Source organism: Salvia splendens, chromosome 4 (genome assembly GCF_004379255.2).
Source record: "Salvia splendens isolate huo1 chromosome 4, SspV2, whole genome shotgun sequence".
Taxonomy (NCBI): domain Eukaryota; kingdom Viridiplantae; phylum Streptophyta; class Magnoliopsida; order Lamiales; family Lamiaceae; genus Salvia; species Salvia splendens.
The window spans coordinates 33,614,790-33,638,092 of record NC_056035.1 but is presented as its reverse complement, the minus strand read 5'-3'; the positions used below and the strand labels follow the sequence as shown (position 1 = coordinate 33,638,092).

Below are 23,303 nucleotides of genomic sequence, written 5' to 3'. Positions count from 1 at the left end.
ATCAACAACTGATCAAATAGAGAAGGCTATAAACTCCAATATTGTACCAAAGCAACACCCGAAGTTTTTCGCAAGCACAATTTCGTAATAGCATAGCCAAGATGAACCACCCCAGAAGCCGGAAAGAGTTCTCACTCGTCTCAGCCACACATCCCCCATGTTCGACACCACTATTGCCCCTGAATCTATCAGCTCAAGTTAAGAATTCATGTCTTCATCTAATGATACACAATAAAAAAATTATGAGTATGAAACAAATTTTGATTCATAATCAATATTGCACTTTGAACATTTAAACATAACAGTTAGAGAAATTACTGCTTGTTGCGTAATTTTATTTTTCACGATTAATCAAATCATGCACTTGAATAATTTACAAATGTTATAGTTTGTTGACCATTTATAAAATTTATCTCATATACTTAAAAAGTAAATTAAATAAAAAAATATTGAATATCAATTATTTATAACTTAAAGGTCACTATGATATTATAAATTGAATAACGTTAAGAACGAGAATCTAAATTATGAAATCGCTAGAATGTAATTAACGTGAGAATGTAAGATACCATTTTCATAATCAGACAAGTTTTATCTTCTTTCATAGAAGTATATATTTTTTATACAATCCCATGATTCTTTTCGACTTTAAAAAAAATATTAGGTCAACTTCTTCCGAATTACTACTACCTAAATTATATATAAAAAATAGAAAATTGAGATCTTAAAGAGCCATGTATAGATCTCATCACATTGAATAAAGGTTACATCCGAAATAAAATAACTTTAACATTTACTCTCTGATTTCAAAAGGTTATTTTGAATCTATCAGAAAATACCATAGATTTAATAGTAGTACATAAGTAACAACATAGTATCATACTACAAAACACAATCTAGCTACTTATAGGAATAATTGAGTAAATTTAAAAGATAAAATAGTTAAATAAATTCAAAATTAATCAATTAATTAATTCATCAAAATAAACAATAAATATATTTAGATCAAGTTTATCAATTCACTATATGGGGTCTATATCACTTACACTCTCCTCCTCGAAATCCATTTTCAATATTTGCATGTTTATCTCTTTATTAATCATTGTTATTGAACTATTTTCATTAACTGCTCCACCTCTCCATCATTAATGTATGTTATCTTCACAAACCTTCAAACTTAAAGAAAAAATGTTTGGTCCATTACAGAAACCATCAAATTTTTTGACGCTTAAAGAAAATAGAATGAACTACCTCAAAAAGTTCATAACTTTTCGATTTGTGACATTGCAGGTCCCTAATATAAAAAATATCGTCAGATGACCCTAACGTTAAACATGATCACGAATCATATTTTTTTAACCACTTTTCGGACAAAAATGCCCAAATAGCTTGAAGGGCATTTTTGGCAATCCCTAAATTCGCTGACATATGAATTCTGTCACACTTGTTATGTGATATCTTAATAAGTTCCGATACTTAATACGTGATTAAAGTTTTGTCAATATTTGTACACAAAAAAAATTATTATACTCCTCTATTTCTAGTTAGTGGTAACAATATACTAGTTATATCATATAGGAAATTCATTGAGAAACAATAAAAATATGGAAAAGTAAAGTTATTTATGAAATAAAATCTGAATCAATAATACACTGAATAAAAAATACTATTTCATATTTAATGAAATGATACAATATTATTTTCTTGAAATACTGGCATTTAAAATATTTTTTCATTATATATCATCGAACTAATTTGTTAATGTAAGCCTAACTTTAAGACGATTTTATATTTATTAATATTTTATTAAGAATTTTAATGCAACTCAAACTGAAATTTTTAACTGATGGGGTTTGGAGCCCCTTGCACAGCGGAAGACTTGTACAAAACAAATAAATCAGACGTATGATCTATTTGACAGATTATGGGATTAATCTATTCACATGTTAACGCAGAATTACATGCTAGAACGCAAATAATTCATGCTTAAAGAATATAAATCCTAAAACATGAATTCTATGGTTTAGAATTACCGATTTGATTCTCCAAAGAATCGTCGATTGCTCGCGTCTTCTCCACGATAATCTTCAATACTAGACCACGGGTCTTCTGACTGGTTCCCAAACTGTATCTCGATATCAGGGTGGACTGATCTTATCAAAATACTAGGACTCGAATAAAAAGACAGAAATTCCTCATGGAGGAGAGCTGAGAAATTTTCGTCCTCTACTCTGTATAGGAGTGGACGAAATTTTCCACTTCATTAATTGTATTTTCTGTCTTTTATTCTCATATTTATATTAAGTTCATATTGGGCTCAGTCAGAGATCTATGGAAGGTTTTGGATATGGGCTCACCCCACTTAGCTTTTTACTAATTAAATTGAACCCTCAATTTAATACAAGCTTATATTGGAATATTACGAGTAGCCACTACATAAGTAATATTGACATTCCCATCCAAATATGAAATTACAAGTAATCCGGGTTTCTGTTTTATTTATTATTTATTTCCCGCGCTTAAGATATAAATGTCTATTAATTAATTAAGTCTGCTATGGACTTAATTAATTAACATCTTATTAATTCCAAGACTGAACTTAGCAAAAAACACTTATTTATTATCCATGGAATAATTAAATTTCAACTGGTCAGTTTCCGAATAATAAAAACCTTGTTCAAGCTCCTCTTGAGGACATTATCAAACGAGACTCACCTCGCGCACGATTCAACATAATAGCAATCCTAGCGCCGCTAGATATTAATCACCACTACCCAATATATCAGGATTATTAGGTTGCGAAAGACCCGCACCTTTTGATAAGTCAAAGTAGTGCATAATCAATACCGTATGCTCAATGCTAACATATGTAGATTAAGAAATAGTATTTTATCAAGACCTAGTCTTTCAGTAGATAGCATAAAGACACGTCTTGCTGTTAGATCCATTCAGTGTTATACCACACCAACGTCATCTTATTTCAGAAAGGCTTAGAAATAATCGGACTGACATTGCAACCTATCACGATAGGTAGTCTAAGCCTATCTGGGTTGTGAAATTCTTCTTTTTCTTTTGCAAAGCATTGCATAGAACCGACTATGTTACCTTAAAGTGGACGACGCCCACAACCAGTCTACTAAGCAAAAGACTTAGACTTTGTTTGCTTCTTATACATTTAAATGTTTATAAAACATCTTATAAATGCACAAGCAAACACAATGTAATAATATACTGATCCTATTCGTGCGATACTGCTCGAATAATACTGAATCGGGTTAAAAGTGGATTGTAGAGTTTTCCGTATACAAGCAAGATTATATTCGCGCGAACTTGCTCGAAACATGCTTTTTAGTATACCAAACCTAACATTAACATCATATGAATATTCAATCTTTATATATAAATTTGCATAGTTTATTGTCATTCATGATAAAATTGAAACATGAGTAATACATTAAAAATATTCAAGCATGTGACATTAGCTTTAATCCTTGTAGATTTTTTTGTTAATAATAGTATCTGAAATTAAGACAATGTATATTTATAAATTAATACAGCAAAATTGTGATACTATCATAATAAATAAAATCGATCGATAAATCAAGGTAAAAAATAAATAAAAATTAGTGGAAATAGAAAACATCGAAAAATACCTGAAAATGAGTTTTATAAGGAAGAAAGGGTCTCATTTTATTATTTTCATATTAAATAAAGCAGATAATGATAAATATGTATATTATAAAAAAATTAGAAAGTGTAAATAATGACAAGATTTTAATCACGTATGAAGTACTAGAATTTATTAGAAAATTACATAAGAAGTTGCTGACAAAAATGTAGCAGAAATCACATGTCAACAATATAATGGAGTGACAAAAATGCCCTTTTAGGGCCTGAGGGTATTTTGGTCCGAAAAAATATAATTCGTGATTATATTTAACGTTAGGGTCCTCTGGTGCTTTTTTTTGTTAGGAACCAACAATGTCACAAACTGAAAAGTTATGGACTTTTTGACGTAGTTCACTCAAGAAAATAAAATTCAAACATTCCAACCATCAAACTTTTCACAGTTAAGTTTAAAGATCAATTTAATTGTGAAAATCATATGTAGTATGCCAAAATCATTTAAACCAAGTGAATTTAATTGACATGGCATTGGTGTCAAAAATAAAAAGAGATTTAAATTTTAGGTCTAAATATAAAATTCAATTCCCTTCCACAAACACATCAACATTCACCCAATTTTCAAAATCTAAGACATTATAAATATAGAAAAAAAGAATAAAAAACTTCTGTACAAATCTGACTCCATTCAATCAAGCTCTGCAACTGCAGCAACAATCCACAAATCTGTACTCGTCGGATTCCAATTTCGCCCATAATTTTGTTTTTCCACCAATAATAATTACTGTATAATTATATTTTTAAGCACATTGAATCATGAACCTAAAAAAGAAATGTAATGTAAATAGATTCTATAAATAAAAAGAGATTAATTATTTTGGAGTTAGTAAAATGTCAAAAATGGAATATCATTAACAAACTGATGAAGTACTGTATGTTTTATCGTAAAAACATTTCTACTCGTTGGGTTTCGGTTGCTTTGCCAGAAAATCACGCCACAAGATTGGAATTTGATCCCAGGCGTATCCACGCGGCTTCCTGCCGAGGTTGAGAGATTCAATTTTTTAATTGAAATGTAATCTGGTGCCCCAAATTTATGCGAGCGTTTGGTTTTGATTCAGATCTGCAAATGCTAGACTGCAGAATTGACAATCCATGTCGAAAACATTGTTTCTCGGGTGAGTTCGTGTTCAATTGCGTGTGGATTTGAAGGATTTTTTTTTCTTCTTATGCATGAACATGGAAGACAGTATGAGATCAGGGGGTGGTGTGTTGAAGAAGAAGAGTTCGTCAGGGTGTTTGATAATTAGGAAAAAGGTAGAAAATAGGAATTCTGGAGGGCGGTGGGAGGGTTTGAGTTGTCATAGTAATGAGAGAAAGAGGCAGAGGTTCGGTGCAGGCGGCTTTGGCGCCAGTGATGAGGATGAGTCATTGGGGTTTATGAGAAAAGTGAATCGTAAGAGCTTGCACAATGGCTCCATGGGTTACAGGAGGGGTGAGTTTGAGAACAGGGAGTGTGAGAAGAGGAATGTGGGGATTGATCTTGGTCGTGAGAGGAGAAGTGAGTTAGGTTCAAACGAGTTTGATGAAGACCGTGAATTTGATGAGAGAAGGATGAGGGATGCGTATTTGGAGGATAGATATAAGATGGTTGGGTGTAGAGGTGGTGAGAATTCGAAGGATTTTTTCATTGGATCATCACGTGGGAATCTGGTGGCGGATAGACGGCATAGTTTTCTTTTTGATGGATCTAGTAGTGGGAGGAGCAAGGAGGGTGAATATGCTGGTTGGAGGAATAAGGGATTTGATTTGGAGGAGGCTGAGGAAGAAATGCCGGGTTCGTTGTCAAGGTTGAAGTACCCAGAGGGGGCTGATGAGCCAATCAGGCTGCAGGGAAAGAATGGGGTGTTGAAGGTGATGGTGAATAAGAAGAAGAAGAAAATGGAGTTACATTCTGGTCATCGTAAGTATGATTCAAGGGCAGTTGAACAAAGAATACGCTCTAGATCAGAAGATGTACCCAGGAATGACCAATTGTTTAGAATCCCCACTTATCCAGTTTCAAAGCCACCAGAAAACCAAGGTTTGTGATGGAGAAGGAGAAAATGAATATTAAGTTGGAAAAAGTAAAACCAAAACCAAGTAAGGGGATCAAGATTAAAGAGTCAGAAATCATTGGCACAAGTAAAGGTACTACGGTCAGAGAGATCGAAACTGATGTTGCTGATACCACACTTAACCTGGCACCACCAGGTCTTCAAGTTTCTAGCTCGAAGAAAGCGGTGAAAAAGGAAGAGGAAAGAGCAGTCATAGATAATTTCACCCCTATTAAAGGGAAAGAAGGGAAAATGAAGCGTGGTGGATGTACTGAAAAACAACTTTTGCGGGAGAAGATAAGGGAAATGCTAATTGATGCCGGGTGGACTATTGATTATAGACCTAGGCGGAACAGAGATTACTTAGATGCTGTGTACATTAATCCTAGTGGAACAGCCTACTGGTCAATTATTAAGGCTTATGATGCACTTAAGAAACAGCTGGAAGAAGATAAATCAAAAAGTCAATTGGTCATTGATTCTCCTTCGTTTGCTCCTCTGTCTGAAGATCTGATAAATAAACTGACTAGGCAGACAAAAATGAAGGTTGAGGAAGCAATGAAAAGGAATAGGAAAGAAGATGGTCTGTCTAAGAGTGCCAAGAGATCTCCTGGTAGGGATGATGGAGAGAGCTCAGACAGTGATCAGAATGAGGAAACACTCAGTTCCTGTAGAAAACATAATCAGAAGTTGCAGAGACGTACATTTCCTGATACGGATCAAGCGAGTGATGGTGAATTAATGCTCGCTTGTGAATTAAGTAATGATTCCCTGAAAAGTAAATCCAGGAAAATAAAAGTTGACATAAATACTTCTGCTTCCAATTGTAATGTCTTACAGGGAAGAACAAGTAAAGTGATTGGAAGATGCACCCTCCTGGTTCGTCACTCTGTTAAGGGGGAGAACTCGGAGTTTGATGGATATGTTCCATATAGTGGAAAAAGAACTATACTGGCCTGGCTGATTGATTCAGGGACAGCACAGTTGAGTGAAAAGGTGCAGTATATGAACCGCAAAAGGAATCGGGCGATGCTAGAAGGCTGGGTTACGAGAGATGGCATCCACTGTGGTTGCTGCAGTAAAATCCTCACAGTTTCAAAATTTGAGCTGCATGCTGGCAGCAAGTTGCGCCAGCCTTTCCAAAACATATTTTTGGAGTCTGGACCCTCCCTGTTACAATGCCAAGTAGATGCCTGGAATAAGCAGGGGGGTTCTGTGTGTCGAGATTTCCATACTGTTGCCATTGATGGGGACAATCCAGATGATGATGCCTGTGGCATTTGTGGTGATGGAGGTGCTTTGATCTGTTGCGATAGCTGTCAATCAACTTTCCATCAGACCTGTTTAGATATACAGGTACTTATCAGATAGTCTCAAGCATGATTTGTATTTGTCTCTGCATTGCATCATTCACAGGACAGTGATTGTTTCCCCATTTGCATTTTGGATATGATTTTGTTTACTTTATTGTTCTGGCTTTTATAATCAATATTTAATAGAGTAGGATGTATATATCATTTGAGCAAATTTTATTCCAGTTTAAGTGTTTTGTGGATGGAAAAAAGATCAATTCTGAGAAATAGCACCTTGTAGTCAATGTTCACATGTACTGGCACAAGACATAATCGTGTTTATCATATTCAAAACTTCTTAATAAATGGCACTGGATTATATTTCTTGGTAGTTGAGCACCTTTGTTTTCTAATTTCTATTCAATCCAGATGCTTCCTTCAGGTGATTGGCACTGTCCAAATTGTATATGCAAGTTTTGTGGGGAAGTCGATGCAGATGAACTTACCAGATGCAGCTTCTGTGTGGACAAATGTAATTGTTTTACTTGAAATTTCTGCATAGCTCTTTCCTCTCCCCTTCTGATCTCCCTGACAAAAACAATGCACATTTCCATTTGTATTCAAAGTAATTTTATGATAAAAAAAATCTCTCTTTTGTATTGTTTTCACAGATCACAAATCATGTAGTAAAGGAGTGCTTGCTTCGTCTATGAGTTTGAATGGTGCATCATTTTGTGGGCTGCAGTGTCAAGAGGTTAGCTTTGGTACCATTATAGCTAGCTGTGGCAATACATTGTGAATTGTGATGTTCTTTTTAATCACCACGACGGCCTGAGGGTTAAGTGAAAAATTAAAAGCTATTCAGTATATGTGGAAATTTCTATATAATGAATTTCATTGAGCAAAAATGTTGCATTTCATTTGTGATGACAAATGAGTTTTCAGCAGTCTATCATGCTCTCTTCATGACACAAGTCCAACAAAGAATATAATATGCATTCAAAAGTAAGGCTTGGTTTGTTTTAAATTTTTGTTTATCCCATCTTCAAGATATATGGATAATAATTAAGGACATTTATGCTCACTAGAAGTAGCAAAATCATCGGTTCCGCTCTCTGTCCAAAAGTAGTTATATGGAGTGCCTAGTGATATTTGACTAGGAGAATATATGGTGGGTGTAATAACTTTCTGATGCTGTAAACACACTGCAATAATGTGCTCAGTATCAGGCCATGTTTGTATTTTCTTGAGGATATCCCCAATTTCAGTTTATTATTTATAGTATAGATGCATAGGTATGACTGTTATATTACTATACTTGGGAGTTTTAAAGCCAATTGTCAGGGCTAGTGGGAGTGTAATATCTCAAAGTGGTGGTTTGAAGATTATATATTGGATAGTTGATGGAGGTAGTTTATGTTCTGATCTTCTGTGGAGTCGGGTTACTGCTAAGTGATATCTGTTTCAATTATGTGTTTGTTAAAGAAACTCCCTCTGTCACAAGCTTACACTGTATTCCACTTTGGGGCCGTCCCAAGCTACTTGCACCATTTCCTTTTCGGGCAAAAACTTTATTTTCTCTCCTACTTCACTCTCTCCTTTTCTCTCCTACCTTTTCTTTTTTATACTACTTTATTCTCTCTCCATTTAACCTTTAAACTTCAATTTCTTAAATCTCGCACCCAAAAGAAATGCCTCAAGTATCTTGGGATGGAGGACGTATTATTTATAAGTGAAGTACTACTCCCTAACTGATTTTAGTGTATTAACTAAATTCAGTACAATCAAAACCTCATCAATATTGGTTCAACTACATAGAGAGGCAAGGAGTACTTTTGTACATAAAAGCATAGTGGCACCTCTCCCTTTATAATTTACTTCAGTCAATGATTCTTCATTAGTGCAGTCTCTGTTCATTAGCTTGATGCGGTGATATTTGTGCAATTTGCAGTTTTATCTATCTTACATGAATTAGTATAGCTTGCAGTCTCCCTAGGGAACTTAGTGGTAACATGCTTAATGGAATCCAAAACTTTCTTCATTTGATATCACTCAATTACATTGAAGTTACACCTGAAGTCCAAAGATTCTCTACTTTTATTTTTTAATTCCACTAGAGGATTTTGACTTCTGATTGCTATTAACTCACACTCAGATTCTGACTCGTATTGATAATATTGACATTCTTTTCTCTGTTCTTCAGTTTTATGATCATTTACAGAAAATTCTTGGAGTCAAACATGAACTGGAAGGTGGATTTTCTTGGTCCCTAATTCAGAGAACAGATGTGTCTGATACCTCACACCGAGGGTTTCCTCAAAGGGTTGAATCAAACTCCAAGATAGCTGTTGCGTTATCTGTTATGAATGAGTGTTTTTTGCCCATTATTGACCGCAGAAGTGGAATTAATATGATGTGCAATGTTGTCTATAACATCGGGTGAGCTGTTATTTGCCTGCTGCTAAAGCCTTCAGTGCACACACTCATACATCACAAACTCTACTAAATGATCATGCTGGGAAATGGTGATAAGGTTTTTCATATCAGATTATAGATATAGGGGTGCTTGAGGGGGGAATATAGAGCTACATGTATGGCAAATGTGAATATGTAGACTGTAGTTATCTTCAACATTGCTTTTTAGCTCTTGTGGAATTAGATCCTAGATACTATGCCTATTTTTTAACATAGTAAGCTGTAAGCATGTGAATATGTGTGTGCGTGGTGGGAGGTGATAAAATGAGGGAAGGAATGAGCAGAAAGTCTGATGCAGGATTTGGTCAAAGGGCGGTACTTGTTTCTTAAGTTACTAGTGATTACAAAAATTTGCTATCGCTAACATGTCTTGAATAGGAGACAAATCAAAAAGTGAAGCATTCGCCAAGCCTGAAACTCTGATTGTATAGAATGCATTTATATGAAATTATGCATACATGTAGACATTATTCTAGTATTAGTTATTCTTCAGTATATATTACAGATGATTGTCTTGTAGATCAAACTTCAACCGTCTGAACTTCTGTGGATTCTATACCATAATTTTGGAGAGGGGTGATGAAATAGTTTCTGCAGCATCTTTAAGGTAATAGAACAATCTGATCTTGATACTATCTGTGTCTGTGGTGTCAACAGCCAAAACGCATTCCAGGATCTAAAATAATTCAAAATTGCTCGTAAGTCATAACTCTAGCTTGATTCCCGATGGTAATAAATATTACACATTTACACCTAACCAGATTCTTATCATGACTGTCCTAGTCCTACATGTATTTGTTTGTGTGTATTTTTCCTATCGGGAAGGGGGTTGGGCCTCTTCTATTCGGTTTCAAGTTTCCTGATTTACAAGACAAAGTTGAAGAAAGATAAAAACAAAAACTAAAATATCAGCATATGTAAAATTGCAAACTGATTTATTTACGAAGGAATTATTAAATTTTGATCATTAGCATTAGCCCTCTGAGGTTTGTTTGTCATTTGTCACTTGTTTTCTTTCCCTCCCTAAACCAATCTGATAATTGGACTTTTAATCTCTTCATTAGGATCCACGGGACCCGTCTGGCTGAGATGCCATTTATTGGGTCGCGTGAAATCTATAGGCGACAAGGAATGTGCAGGCGTCTTCTATCAGCAATTGAAACAGTAATGACTTGCTCTGGATTACTGCTGTGCTGATGCATTTGTTCAGTGTTAAATTAAGTGACAAAAAATTACTGGGAATTTAAATTCCCCCCTGCCCCCTTCATGTGCTGGAATGGTGATTAATTTTTGTGATTCCAGGAACTTCGTTATCTCAAAGTCAAGCAATTGGTCATTCCTGCCATATCAGAGCATACGAACACGTGGACTTCGGTTTTTGGTTTTCATCAACTTGAGGATGGGCTCAAGAAAGAAATAAAGTCCATGACCATGTTGGTGTTTCCTGGGACTGACATGTTGCACAAACCATTGGCTAAGCATTCCGATGGTATTAAATTTCTATTCCATCTGATATTGCTCAAACTATTTCAAAATTTTGTTCTTGAATGAAATCTAAACTAGTATGGTGGCCTCAGAATTTATGATATTTCGATATGTTTTGTAGTAGCTTCCATCTCAATTCATCCCTATTTCAACTATAGGTATGAAGGTATCCGAATCAATCAAGAACCAGTCCCAGATGCCTGTTATGGTTGAAAAATCGGATATTGATTCGCCCATGGAGTATGAGAAGCAGACGAGTAATGATTCTGGAGTGGGCCATGGCACCAAGACAAACGACCAATTTAGTGACCTGGACTCTGGCTATCCAGCTCCAGCTGATCATACTAGTACTCCAGATTCTATTTACGAACCTCTTACCTGCAACGGAGCTATTGTGATCAAGTCTGAGGTGGAAGACAACCAAAAAGAACTCTCTGCTAGCTCTACTGCCTGTGAATGCGAAAACATTGAACTGCAAAATGGGTTGCAAGGTCCTCCTCAGGAAGACAACTCTCCTTTGGAGGCCATTCTATGCAAAACTGAAGCTCCTTGTCTCAAGTCTATTTGTGACTCTGCGACTGAAACTGATCTAGTTGAAACTGTGACCAGTAGAAAAGATACTGCTGAATCCACAAGTGTGAATATAGGTTCCTCAGTGAAGGTTTCTGAAGAAACTGACGCCGAAGCACTTGTAAATCATGTTTCTGTTCTTGAAGCATCTTCACCAAGTGCTACAAATGGAGATATGGAAGTTTTCACTAACAGTGCTGCCACATCTGATTTTAAAATTGACAAGGATGAATGTGATGGCGAGGCCTCTTGCATCAACAGAAGTCCTCAAGTCTCTGCAAAGGATGTTTCTGAGGAAGTGGACTTAAATCACAACCCCACCCCTATGTCAACTTTGCTGGATTCTGGAAGAAACGCGTGCAAGGCCGACATCCAGGTGCAAAACGACCTTGTAGTCTCTTGTCCAGCTCCTGAGACGGCTCTTGTGGTTGATGGAGAAGCTGCATCTTTGTCGTCTTCTGGATCTTTGGTCGAGGCCACAGCACCCACTGAGAGCAAGGAAGAATCTAATGCTGCTGATGGTGAAAACAACAGGTAAATTTCCTGTTAAATGTGGCTAGTCTGGGTTTTGTAGCTTTAAGATGCTGTGGATGAGCAGATAGAAGAACAGTATTAGGTTTGCAGTTCTTTGAGGGCATTACTGAAGGCTGCTCCCTCTTATTCGAAGTTCGAATCCTCCTAACAACGCCTTATGTTATGATTTCCTATCCCGCATTGTTTGTATGCTGTGAAAATATCATCAGATTCTACAAGCATGCCTTGTGACTCAGGCATCATTCTTTATTTTAGATGTGGCCATGTATGTAGCTATCAATCTGATAATTTGTATATAGATTTTTATGTTGGCAGACCTCTCAAATATTCATTTATTGGAACGAGAGTCTGATTCTAAGTTATTGCTTAAGAAAATGTGGATTTGAGTCCTAATCCATTCTCTAAAAATAGAAATTTTGATTATGTCGTGAGTTTTAATGCAAAACTAGTTGACCACCCGGGCGATCCACACACATATATATTACACATATTATGTCTGCGAACTCATCTCCTCACTTTTTATGTAGCGTTTACTAAGCCAATTAGTAAAGTTGGATCCAATGACTATAGTACCGGGCACTGGCTTGAGACCTCCAAACCATTCCCTGCATATTAGAACAAAGATTCGGTCACACAAGGGAAGATAGGACTCAAAATGTTGAGTTTGCTTCAAGAATGCGTGTGCGTTGCAAAACATAAAGTTAACTGAAATGGCAACACAAATCCTTCAATTTCAGATAAGAGTTGTATTGCATGAGCAATGACTCACCATCTGGATCGAAGAAGAATACTTGCTTCGTCTTCCCATCCGGTTGACTCTGCTCATGTACTGGAATCCCTTTATCCTGCTCAAACAAAACAGCCAAATCTTCAACAAAATAATAAGGAAACTGAATGTAATAGGATGCTGATGCTCATCATACTGACCGATGAACACATCTAGAACTAGATTTTATATACGATTAGACAGTAAAGCAGCTTGTTGCAATCCATCTATTGTAATACAGTGAAGCAAAAACTTGTAAAATAACATTGATTCAGCCAATAAGGTCCTAGAAAAAAGAAAGCATCTCTACACTAAATAAATATTCCCAATGATAAATCGATATGCAGCATCTAGGCTCATTAAAAACCAGAGTCACACCACAACAAACACAAAGAACGAGCTAATCAACAAATTGCAGGAAACAGAGAAGAGAGACTAGAGTGTGGACCTTAACTCTCTGTACAAAGGAGTCGAATTCGGGTACATAGAAACAGACATGGTGTCCTCTTGGAAGGTTCTTCGGGTCTGCCACGGAACTCCATGGACCTTCAGGAAGCATGACAGTGGGGTCCCTCTCTATGAGGTGCAACAACATAGATGATCCAAGCTTCAACCATATCACCTCAAAATCGAACTTTGGAGACTCTATTTGCTCAAACCCAAAAACCTTCATCACCAAAGTACAAAACAAAAACAAACAAAGTTCCACTAATCAACATCAAATTTAAGTCTGGAGATCCCAAAACCCTTCATTACCCGAAAGCAGATAAAAGAATCAAGATTACTTTTTTCTTTCTAATTACACGATTCAATTGCTTTAATTCTGCATTCAACAAATATGAAACGAAACAAACTTTGAATTTGATTACTACTACTTACTGAATTTATGATTTATCAGAAACCCTAACAAGATGTCAACAATTTCTACTAAAATGAGGTATGAGATTTAGGAAAAGATGGACCTCTATGTAGAAAGTGGCGAGGCGTTTGATGTCAGACGTTTCTCTAGAAATGTGATTGAGGCAAGGTCCTGGAGCTGCTGCCATTATCACTTGGAATTTTAGTTTCTAGGCTTCCCCACCATTCTTGCGTTTTTTATACAACCAGTACTTGCACTTTAGAGTTGAGACACCTACACCGTTCACGTGTCCACGCACACACACTCGTGGGATTACAACTACACTTTCAAATATGTCATGGTGACGGCGCCCTAAAGTCCGCCCTATAGGGCGCGCCGCTCTATGCTCCGCTACATCATCATTCTATCCTACTACCCTTCCACCTGTAGTGGGACGCCTTATAGCCCTATAGGGCGCTGTATGCCCCGCTATAGTTTTCATTACCGTTTTGTTGATTAATTTTTTGTTTTCAAATATGTCATGCCAAAAAAAAGCACCACAATTTAAAAGCAAATCTTACATTACTTAATTAAAAAAATAGTTACAAGAGTTAGAAATAAAAAAACAAGTTCATTACAGATAAAAATGGCATACTCTACATCATTTCCAACTTGCGGCGCAGATCATTGATCATCCACCTGAGGTATTCGGCTTCGCCCGTGTCCTCGCACTGCCTGAGGGCGTGGTGCGTGTCCAACAACGTCCTCCGGTTGGGGGCCACCACCAACTCTGCGTATGCATGTCCCGCAGCCAAAGTCGGGATCGAGGTCGGGGGCCGGGGCCTGTGAGGATGTCACCTTCGCCTTGCCCTTGTTCTTGGCAGCCTTGCTGCCAATGAGACGCCGGGAGGACATCGGTGTGCCGTAACTCTCATCCTCGTACATCGGCTGGTTGAGGTCCATCGGAGGTGCGCCGCTGTCGCTGCTCGTATAATCACCGGCGGCGGTGTTCTTCGTCCTCTTCGCCACTACCGATAGGGGCAGAATCCCTCCTTAGAACTTCTGCTTGTCCTTCAAGAGGAGCCATGAGTTGTAATGCTTGAAATCGCCGTACAATGAAATGTACGACGCAAGCGCTCTATCGCGCACATCAGTCAAACTCTCGCCGCTGCCCTGCTCCCTCAAGCACTTCTCGTACTCCGACGAGAACAAATTGACTTGCTTCTTCACTTGATCCCAGTGCTTGCGGAGCTGCTCCCTATGGCGCTTGTAGACAGCCGCCGGCTTGGCCTCGTTGTAGCGATCAACGATGCGCTCTCAATACGCGATTTGCTTTTGGTTGTTGGCAAACACCGGGTCCTCCGAAATATCAATCCAACACTACATCAAGACAATGGTTTCATCCGGGTTGTAGTTCGTCTTCCCTGGGGCGAAATCTTCATTCTTCTCCGGAAGCGGTAACTTCTGGGCTCTTTGCCTGTTCCGCTTCTTCTTGGTGGCGGAGCCCGAGGCGGCGGCGGCCGCGGGGTGGGGTGGGGGCGCAGGTGGGAGACGGCTCCATGTCTGATCGCCCATACGAATCCGTGCTGAAATCGGGATCGTACTGAGTGTTGGAGTCGAATGGCCGGTATTCATCAGGGTCTGTACCCCGCCACCGTGCACCACCACCGAACATCGGACTATTCGGACTTGGGAAATCATCGGGATTCATTTTATAATAAGTGAAATAGAGAGAATGAGAAGAAAGAGTGAATGTAAGAGTGAATGGAAGAGTGTATATATATAAATTTTGAAGAATTAAAAAAAATGTAAAACGCGTTGCATCGTCCGCGGTATCATTCGCGTCGCCCGCAGTGGGGAGGACGATATGGTGGGCATCGCCTGCATGGCTACAGTGGCGGACGATGCATGCTCCAACACCTATCGTCCGCGGACGAAGCATAGGGCGCGGACGATGCATCGGGTATCGTCCGCATGGCTACAGTGGCGGACGATAGTCTGCCCGATGCGGGCGGACTATCGTCCGCCCCACTGTGGATGCTCTAATATATTGAACAACATCGGGCGGACTATCGTCCGTCCCACTGTGAATGCTCTAATATATTGAACAAAGAATTTGTGTTTCATCGGGCGGACATCAGGCGGACTATCGTCCGCCCCACTGTGGATGCTCTAATATATTGAACAATATCGGGCGGACTATCGTCCGTCCCATTGTGAATGCTCTAATATATTGAACAAAGAATTTGTGTTTATTTTTCAACTTGTGGTATCTGTATAAAACACTTTTGAAGTACACTATATATCTATTGTGGAAGAAATCCAATTAATGAGGAGTACTTTGCATATTGTGATAGTTTCTTCAACGTTATGAACTAAATGATTTAAGATTTATGATACTTTGCATAAAGTACTATTTGTATTTTGTAATATCACAAAGCCCGAATCCTTAATAATTTGGGTATATATATTTCTGTTCACGATCATGATTTTGAGTATGTAATGAATGAATTTTAAAATACTTCTACCGTGCAATTATGAAGGCTAACTGAGATTTTTACAATGATTAAGAAAAACATTTGTAAACAATAAACTTCTAGCATGTCCTTATTTATTTTGATGATCAACTAATTCAAAAGGATTGAATCAGATAATTAAATAGGAGTACTGAGTACATTAGTAAATAAGAAAAACATTATATTTTTTTTATAGAAATAAGCCTATATTTGGCTCCGGCAATGACTGGATATTTTCAAATTGGTTAATCACCATATGGAATTTATTAATATCGTACTCGAACTGTAATTTTATATAGTCATTTTGTACTATGTTTCAACATTTATTTTATTTTGTGCAAAAATTCCCGTAGCCATTGAACAAAATTGCTTGAGAAGAATAAACCTCTACATCATTGTTGTTAACCACCATATATGGACAAGACCAGAATCCTATTTCTTCTACAACGAAGAAATTGCTACATCTCCAATGATACAAAGCTTCTCATCAGTAATGAGTATTGTTTAAGACATTCTACACTTAAGTAGGTACCAGGGTGGTTCGTCTGGGCCGCCTTCTAAACTCCCAACGACCACCAAAACTAGCATATCGTAGCCAGAATACTTGGTACATCTTTCCAAAATCTCTTGTCAGCCTCAACTTCAAGAACTTAAGAGTAGCAGAAACCGGCCTTGCGTTTTGCAGGAGAAAGCTCTGTCTGTACTCCAGAAGCCACGTGTTAGGATCAAACTGTACGACAGAGGAACTCCATTTTTCTTGCACCCACGAACTATTTTCTCTCCGTTCAAAATAACTGGCTTTGCCATCAGACCACTGTAAACAAAGGTTTCATAATCAATGATGACTCTTGAAAATATGTCAGCAGAAACTGATCTTCTGTTAGTTTTTTAAAAATCTAAAAGATGTAACAATTTTTATAAGATTTAAGGGAGGTATAGAGTTTTCTAAGATAACAACTGTCGAATTCTTTAGGACTAATCACTTGTTACAAATTTCTATTCAGACAAAATATTTTCTACAATGAACTACTATTTGGATTTTGGAAACTCTATGTGGACTGAGAATCAATGATAGTGCAAGAAAACAAACTAAGATTTTGATTCTGATTTCACACTTCCAAGACAGACCACTGATAGGTTGAAAGAAAGCAATAAACGTCCTTAAAAATGAGTACCAGTCACCAGTCACTTGCAAGGAATATGATGAAACTCTTGGAAATTTTCATTTAAAATGACAAGCTCGTCTACAAATTTGCAGTTTTCTCTGAGTATTACTATATGTTACTCCATATTTTAAATCTAGATACAAGTGAACAGTCATTTGTGATTTCCATATAAACACACTGGAACCTAAATTTGACGCAGTTTACCAAAAGAAATGCTTCAGAAAGTCTAAAGCAGATGATTGGTTTAAGAAGGCTAGTCCCAAGTACAGAGACCACGCGAACTCATTACACTCTATAGTTGATCTATTTCAACAACTCTATACCACAGACAATTAAGTCCATTTTTAAGATACCGGTTAAGTTATTCTATGCTTAGCAGTTAGTTAGCACACTTGGTGAAAGCTACTGTATATGGAAGATGTACAGAAAACTTGGGATTTATTTGTATGTCGAAGACCTTATGCACATATATACATTACTCAAATTAAATTATTAGTAGATCTTTTCCTAAGAAATTAAAAACAAATTTAAGACCATGTTACATTCAAAGCATAAGATCCTAGGGAAATTTATGTCATGGGAAAATTAAGATCAATACATATGATTATATATACCACTCAAGATATATCCATTCAAAATGAACTTTAAGTCAACTCACAATATAATTTCAATAAATCAACCATAACTCTAAACAGAACCAAGCACAAAGACAGTCAATCAAGAAGAGTACATTAAAAATGCGTAGGTAGCATAATATACTTCATTTTGTAACTGCTTACCTCAGTAACTCTTCCGTTTATAATGCTGAATGATCTTGAATAATATTCTGCAGTAAGCAATCCAGCAGTCTGCAATGGCCATCCCCAAATGCTTACCTCTTCTGCCATTGATTTATACAACACGCACCGCGAATTCAGCAACAAATCATCCTAAGATCCATGTCGCCATACAACTAAGAATCTCAGAACTTCATCTAATAATATTCAAAATCATTCAAATTAGACAAGAGAATAAATGGACACCATAAATAAAATTTCAGCTAAAATCATACTCAAATAAGATCAATATTTAGGGATCTCACCAATTTTGCTCATAAATCACAAAAAATTGACAAAACACTGTAAGCAAAAGGAGCTAATAAAGGATAGTATTTAATTAATTATTCAATTTCCGTAACTGACCTGACTGATTTTCCACACAGAATTAGCAGAATTGCAGGTTGAAACCCTAATTCCCACAAACCCTTCCAGTTCATTCTTAAAGAACATAAATTTCCCATTCAGATCCTCGTGAACCCATGAATTTCTAGCCATATTATCCACCAATTCCGGCGATAATTGACTTTTTAAACCCCCTGAAATCATCCATGAAAATCCGAACTCCAAGCCGAAAACAACAATCAAGCCAAAAAGTAACCGCACAAGGAAACCCTCGCACTTGAATTCCCCTTTTCTCTTTTGCTGAGAATTCGTAGGGCTCCTCGAGAGGGACAGGGCTTCTCCGAATTTTGGGCCTTGAAACGGAGAGGTTTGTGAGCGAACTCCTCTGAGCAGTCTGCGGCATCAAATCAAGAGTGGCGTTGAAGCTTGCAATACACATTTCGCAGTTGCAATTGGCGTCTTTTTTGCATCCCGGATAATAAGAATTATCTCTGCTGCCTACTCCGACTGTTGTGGTGCTGGATTTTACCGAGGAGTTTGGAGTAAGAATCACTGTTTTCATGGTTTCTTTGAGTTCGAGCTGTGAGGATTTTGAATTGGGTCTTCAATAATATTTGTCGTATGGAAATCTAACAGTGGATCGTATTTTTTGAATTTGAACACAACGGTCGAGTTCGATTGGCATTCAATTCTCGAGAATTTGGGGAAATAATGTTTTTCCTTGTCTTAGAGCATCCACAATAGCGCCCGTCCCGGCGGACATCCGGCCAGCGTGTCAGAGTTCCGCACGAGACGTCTGCCATTGCGCAGCGGTGACGCGGATACGGGCGTCCACTGCGAACACCGGAGTTCCGCAGCATTTCCGGGACGTCCCTGCGGACGTCCGCCATTGAGTTGACCCACGGACGTCCGCGCGGACGTCCCGATTATTTTATATTTTTTTTCAAAAATTCTATAAATACGGCTCGTTGAACTTCATTTCATTCGCACCACTTGTATTAACGAGTATCTCTCTCTACGTTTCTTTTATATATTCAGAATGACTGGTAGTAGTAGTGGCTTTGGTGCGGGTGGTAGTGGTGGGGGTATGATGACATAATGAGGCGAATTCATGCACGTGTGCGGGAGGCAGCGAAGAGGGAGATACAGGCGGCCTTGACGCCGGTGGTACCTCGACCCATCCATCGTCAATCTATAGTACCCCGAGACCACCTCGCTGCACAACGTCGGTTGTACGAGGATTACTTCGCTCCGGAGCCACGATTTGGGGAGAACATGTTCCGGCGACGTTTTAGGATGCATCGTCCGCTCTTTCTGCGTATCGTGGGCGCTTTAGAGCGTCGATACGGGTATTTCAGGGTGCGGGAGGATGCGGCTGGTAAACCGGCCACACTCCGATTCAGAAGTGCACTGCCTCCATCAGGCAGCTGGAATACGGAGGCGCGGCTGACATGTTCGATGAGTACATCCACATCGGCGAGACGACTGCTCGCGATTGCCTAAAGTATTTTTGTCAAGGCGTTAGGGAGATATTCGGAGATAGGTATCTTCGGAAGCCTACCCTCGAAGATTGTTAGGTTCTGCTGGATATGCACGGGACTCAACACGAGTTTCCGGGGATGCTAGGCAGCATAGATTGTATGCATTGGAAGTGGAAGAACTGCCCCGCTGCCTGGAAATGGGTGTACACTACGGGTTTCAAGGGCAAGAATCTCATGATGATTCTTGAAGCGGTAGCTGACTACCGGTTGTGGATTTGGCATGCCTATTTTGGAATAGCCGGGTCAAACAACGACATCAACGTCCTCCAGTCGTCGCCCATTTTCAACGACCAGTGCATGGGCGTCGGTCCGACAGTCAATTTCGTCGCCAACGGCAACCAGCACAACATGAGCTATTATTTGGTTGATGGGATATACCTTATGTGGCCCGTCTTTGTGAAGACGATCAGATGCCCAACAGAAGAAAAGAAGGTATATTTTGCGGGTCGTCAGAATGCAGCGGGCATGGATGTGGAGTGGCCATTTGGTGTGCTCTAGGCTCGATGGGCGGCAATGAAGGGTCCATCACGGCTGTGGTATGCTGACAGCATCGCCGATATGATGTACGCATGTATTATCATGCATAACATGATTGTCGAAGATGAAGGTCCAGCACTGACGGATTGGACCAATGATGATGCTGATGTTGGGGGTCCAAGCCACGGCGTGGCCACCGGCAATGTACGTATGGGGATACCCCATGACGAGGTCAAGCGAGTCCGTGCATTTGCCGACATGCGTAAAAAATAAGCTCATATTCAACTCCAGGACGATATAATTGAAGAAGTATTGCAGCGGAGGGGTCGTCGTTGATGGAATTTGTATTTATTGAAGTGTACTTTTTTTGTTTTTTTGTTGAAATGTACCTTTCTTTTTTTTATTTAATGAAATTTTTATTCCGTAATCGTGGTGAAATTTTAATTCCGTAAATTGTTTAATTTGATGAATTTGTGAATTTTTATTATTGTGGAAAGTCCGTCGGGATGTCCGCCACTGTGCAGTGAGAAGTCCTTATGACGTGACAGGAGGTGTTTTTGGGATGTCCGTCGGGACATCCGCACCACTATTGGATGCTCTTTGTACATTTGTGTACCCAATTTGCATCTGTGCCAAATTAACAGAGCTTCTACAGTAGTGTAGTTGTTTAATGTGTCAAGTTTCAACAAGATACAGTGATGTGCAATAATTAAACAGCACATTTCCTTGTAAGAAATAAATGCACATTTAAAGCTTGAGACTGTGAACGGCATCAATTATGCGGGCAAAAATGACAAAATTGCTCCTGAGAAGCAAACGAGCGGCTGCCAAACTACAACTAACAAACACAAAAAGCAAGTGGTCCAAAACTTTAAGGAAAAAAAAGGAGAAATTATATGGTAAAAGTTATTCCTATTGAGCTGTATATTTGTTGTTGTATGCGTCAAATGTAAAGGAATCTCTTGAATCCCCATCGTTTATATCTTATTCTTATTTGAATTCTTAATCCCATTAAAGTCTTAATTCTCGAAGAGTGTTGTTATGAGGGACAAAACGTGTGTTTTAAGAATAAAGTGGTATTCCTTTTGAGTGGAAAAAAATCACATTATATGTGAATGAATATGCGTTAAATTGAACAAATTAATCCTACTCTTTGTTAGTGTATAGTATAATAAATGTAACGCTAGAACAAATGAAACTAGTTGAGTTGAGATGGAGTAAGGTAAGATTTGTGGTGTGCATGAGAAATGAATGCATAATTCATGTTTAAAGTTGTCACATGGTATATTCAAGTGTGAGTGGATTGGGACCTTTCATAAAAGCAAAAGCATGGTAAATGCATGTGGGCAATATAATAGTATGTCAGATTTCTGATCTGAGAAGCCGCAGAGCGTCACGCTGTGGATAATGTGTGCCTCCAAAAGCCCAAACATATGTAGTGAAAATTAAAATATTTATCTTTGTTGTAAAACCATGACTGTAATTATAAGCTATCGTTTGATTGTTATATCTCTATTATATAATTATTCATCTAACATTAAGTAGTTGTAAGAATATTTTAATTGGAGTGGAGTGACTATGTATATAATTAGTATTTATTTGATAGTAAGAAATACTATTTTTTTAGCAAAGTACAATATCTCATTTCCTGACTAGTGCCTAGTGTTGCTGACTCCTTCGGCAATAACAAAGTCTTCTTTGGTGTCTGCTCCGTGAAACAAAGTACAATATATCTCATTTCCTGGTCTTTTCTTAATCACAACTACTTTCATTCCCTCGGTGACCAAGTAAAATTGAACTTCCCACTATCTTCATATTATAAAAAAAAACCCAATTATTTTAGCAAAGCAATTCACAATTCCAAATCCAATCCCATGGCAAAATACTCCGATTCAGACATCACTCTCCGGCCACTAGAAATCTCCGACGCCGACGCAGCCGTACAATGGTACGTAATTATTGACATTTGTAGAAATTAAGTATAATTAATTAAATCGAGTAATCGATACAGGTACATGGACGAAAAAGTGAGCAAATTCTGCACGTGGGAGGCGTTCCCGTCGCGAGAAACAGCGGTGGATTACTTCGTGGAGCAGGATCTGCCGCACCCGTGGAACCGGGCCATATGCGCGGCAGGGCGGGTGGTGGGGTCCATAGCCGTGAGGCTCTTCGGGGGTTGCGACCGGTGCCGGGGGGAGCTGGGGTACGCGTTGGCCTCCGAGTACTGGGGGAGGGGGATCGCCACGAGGGCGGTGACCCTCGCCGCGAACCACGCCTTCCTCGAGATGCCCCACCTGGAGCGGCTCGAGGCCGTGGTAGACGTGGACAACCCGGCCTCGCAGCGAGTGGTGGAGAAGGCCGGGTTTGTGAGGGAGGGGCTTTTGAGGAAGTATTACTTGCTCAAGGGGAAACCCAGAGACGCCGTCATTTTTAGCCTCTTGTCAACCGATCCTCAAGTTAATTATTTCGTCGATGATTGACCATCAATCTTCTTTCATCCTATGTATCGTATGTTTGGTAGGATAGATGACATTTTTTATTCATAGAATTTCATCTCTAGACGAGTTATCTATCCCTACTAAACATGCTTATTGACTAGTTATATGCACAATATCATTTATATATGTTTTAATTAGATGCTATGTTAAACAAGGATTTATTTTATATTTTTATGTGGGATCTTGGGCTCAAGTCATGCTTTTGAATAAGCTATAGTTTTTATTCGTAGAAGAAACTGGCAAAATAGTGTCTTCAACCATGGTG

At 38.4% G+C, this 23,303-nt stretch overlaps 4 protein-coding genes across 6 annotated transcripts; 2 read left to right on the top strand and 2 right to left on the bottom strand.

Moving 5' to 3' along the window:
• The first annotated feature begins 4,525 nt into the window (after window positions 1-4,525).
• On the top strand, window positions 4,526-12,469 carry LOC121799545 (increased DNA methylation 1-like). Its single transcript, XM_042198948.1, has 8 exons — window positions 4,526-7,076; window positions 7,442-7,544; window positions 7,684-7,766; window positions 9,216-9,451; window positions 10,008-10,094; window positions 10,552-10,651; window positions 10,790-10,976; window positions 11,131-12,469. Exons 1-8 carry the CDS (start codon window positions 5,715-5,717, stop codon window positions 12,078-12,080), a joined length of 3,108 nt encoding a protein of 1,035 aa, XP_042054882.1. The 5' UTR covers window positions 4,526-5,714; the 3' UTR covers window positions 12,081-12,469.
• A 4-nt stretch (window positions 12,470-12,473) lies between these two features.
• Window positions 12,474-13,979, bottom strand: LOC121799547 (lactoylglutathione lyase). Of its 2 annotated transcripts, none has more exons than XM_042198951.1 (4): window positions 13,805-13,979; window positions 13,297-13,509; window positions 12,846-12,921; window positions 12,474-12,681 (listed from the first exon to the last, which is right to left on the bottom strand). In XM_042198951.1, exons 1-4 carry the CDS (start codon window positions 13,886-13,888, stop codon window positions 12,641-12,643), a joined length of 414 nt encoding a protein of 137 aa, XP_042054885.1. In that variant the 5' UTR covers window positions 13,889-13,979; the 3' UTR covers window positions 12,474-12,640. The 2 variants fall into 2 exon arrangements, with proteins under 2 accessions (XP_042054885.1, XP_042054884.1); XM_042198950.1 differs by having other exon boundaries at window positions 13,291-13,509; window positions 13,805-13,974.
• Window positions 13,980-16,566: 2,587 nt separating this feature from the next.
• Window positions 16,567-19,154, bottom strand: LOC121799462. 2 transcript variants are annotated; one of them, XR_006050318.1, is made up of 3 exons: window positions 18,544-19,154; window positions 18,142-18,335; window positions 16,567-17,010 (listed from the first exon to the last, which is right to left on the bottom strand). XR_006050318.1 is itself a non-coding variant. In XM_042198842.1 (3 exons), the coding sequence occupies exons 1-3, from the start codon at window positions 18,724-18,726 to the stop codon at window positions 16,717-16,719; spliced, it is 627 nt and encodes a 208-aa protein (XP_042054776.1). In that variant the 5' UTR covers window positions 18,727-19,154; the 3' UTR covers window positions 16,567-16,716. The 2 variants fall into 2 exon arrangements, 1 of the variants encoding a protein (XP_042054776.1); XM_042198842.1 differs by having other exon boundaries at window positions 18,142-18,291.
• Window positions 19,155-22,114: 2,960 nt separating this feature from the next.
• Window positions 22,115-23,175, top strand: LOC121798266 (uncharacterized N-acetyltransferase p20-like). The gene is made up of 2 exons (XM_042197185.1): window positions 22,115-22,488; window positions 22,552-23,175. The coding sequence occupies exons 1-2, from the start codon at window positions 22,415-22,417 to the stop codon at window positions 23,018-23,020; spliced, it is 543 nt and encodes a 180-aa protein (XP_042053119.1). The 5' UTR covers window positions 22,115-22,414; the 3' UTR covers window positions 23,021-23,175.
• Window positions 23,176-23,303: the final 128 nt, after the last annotated feature.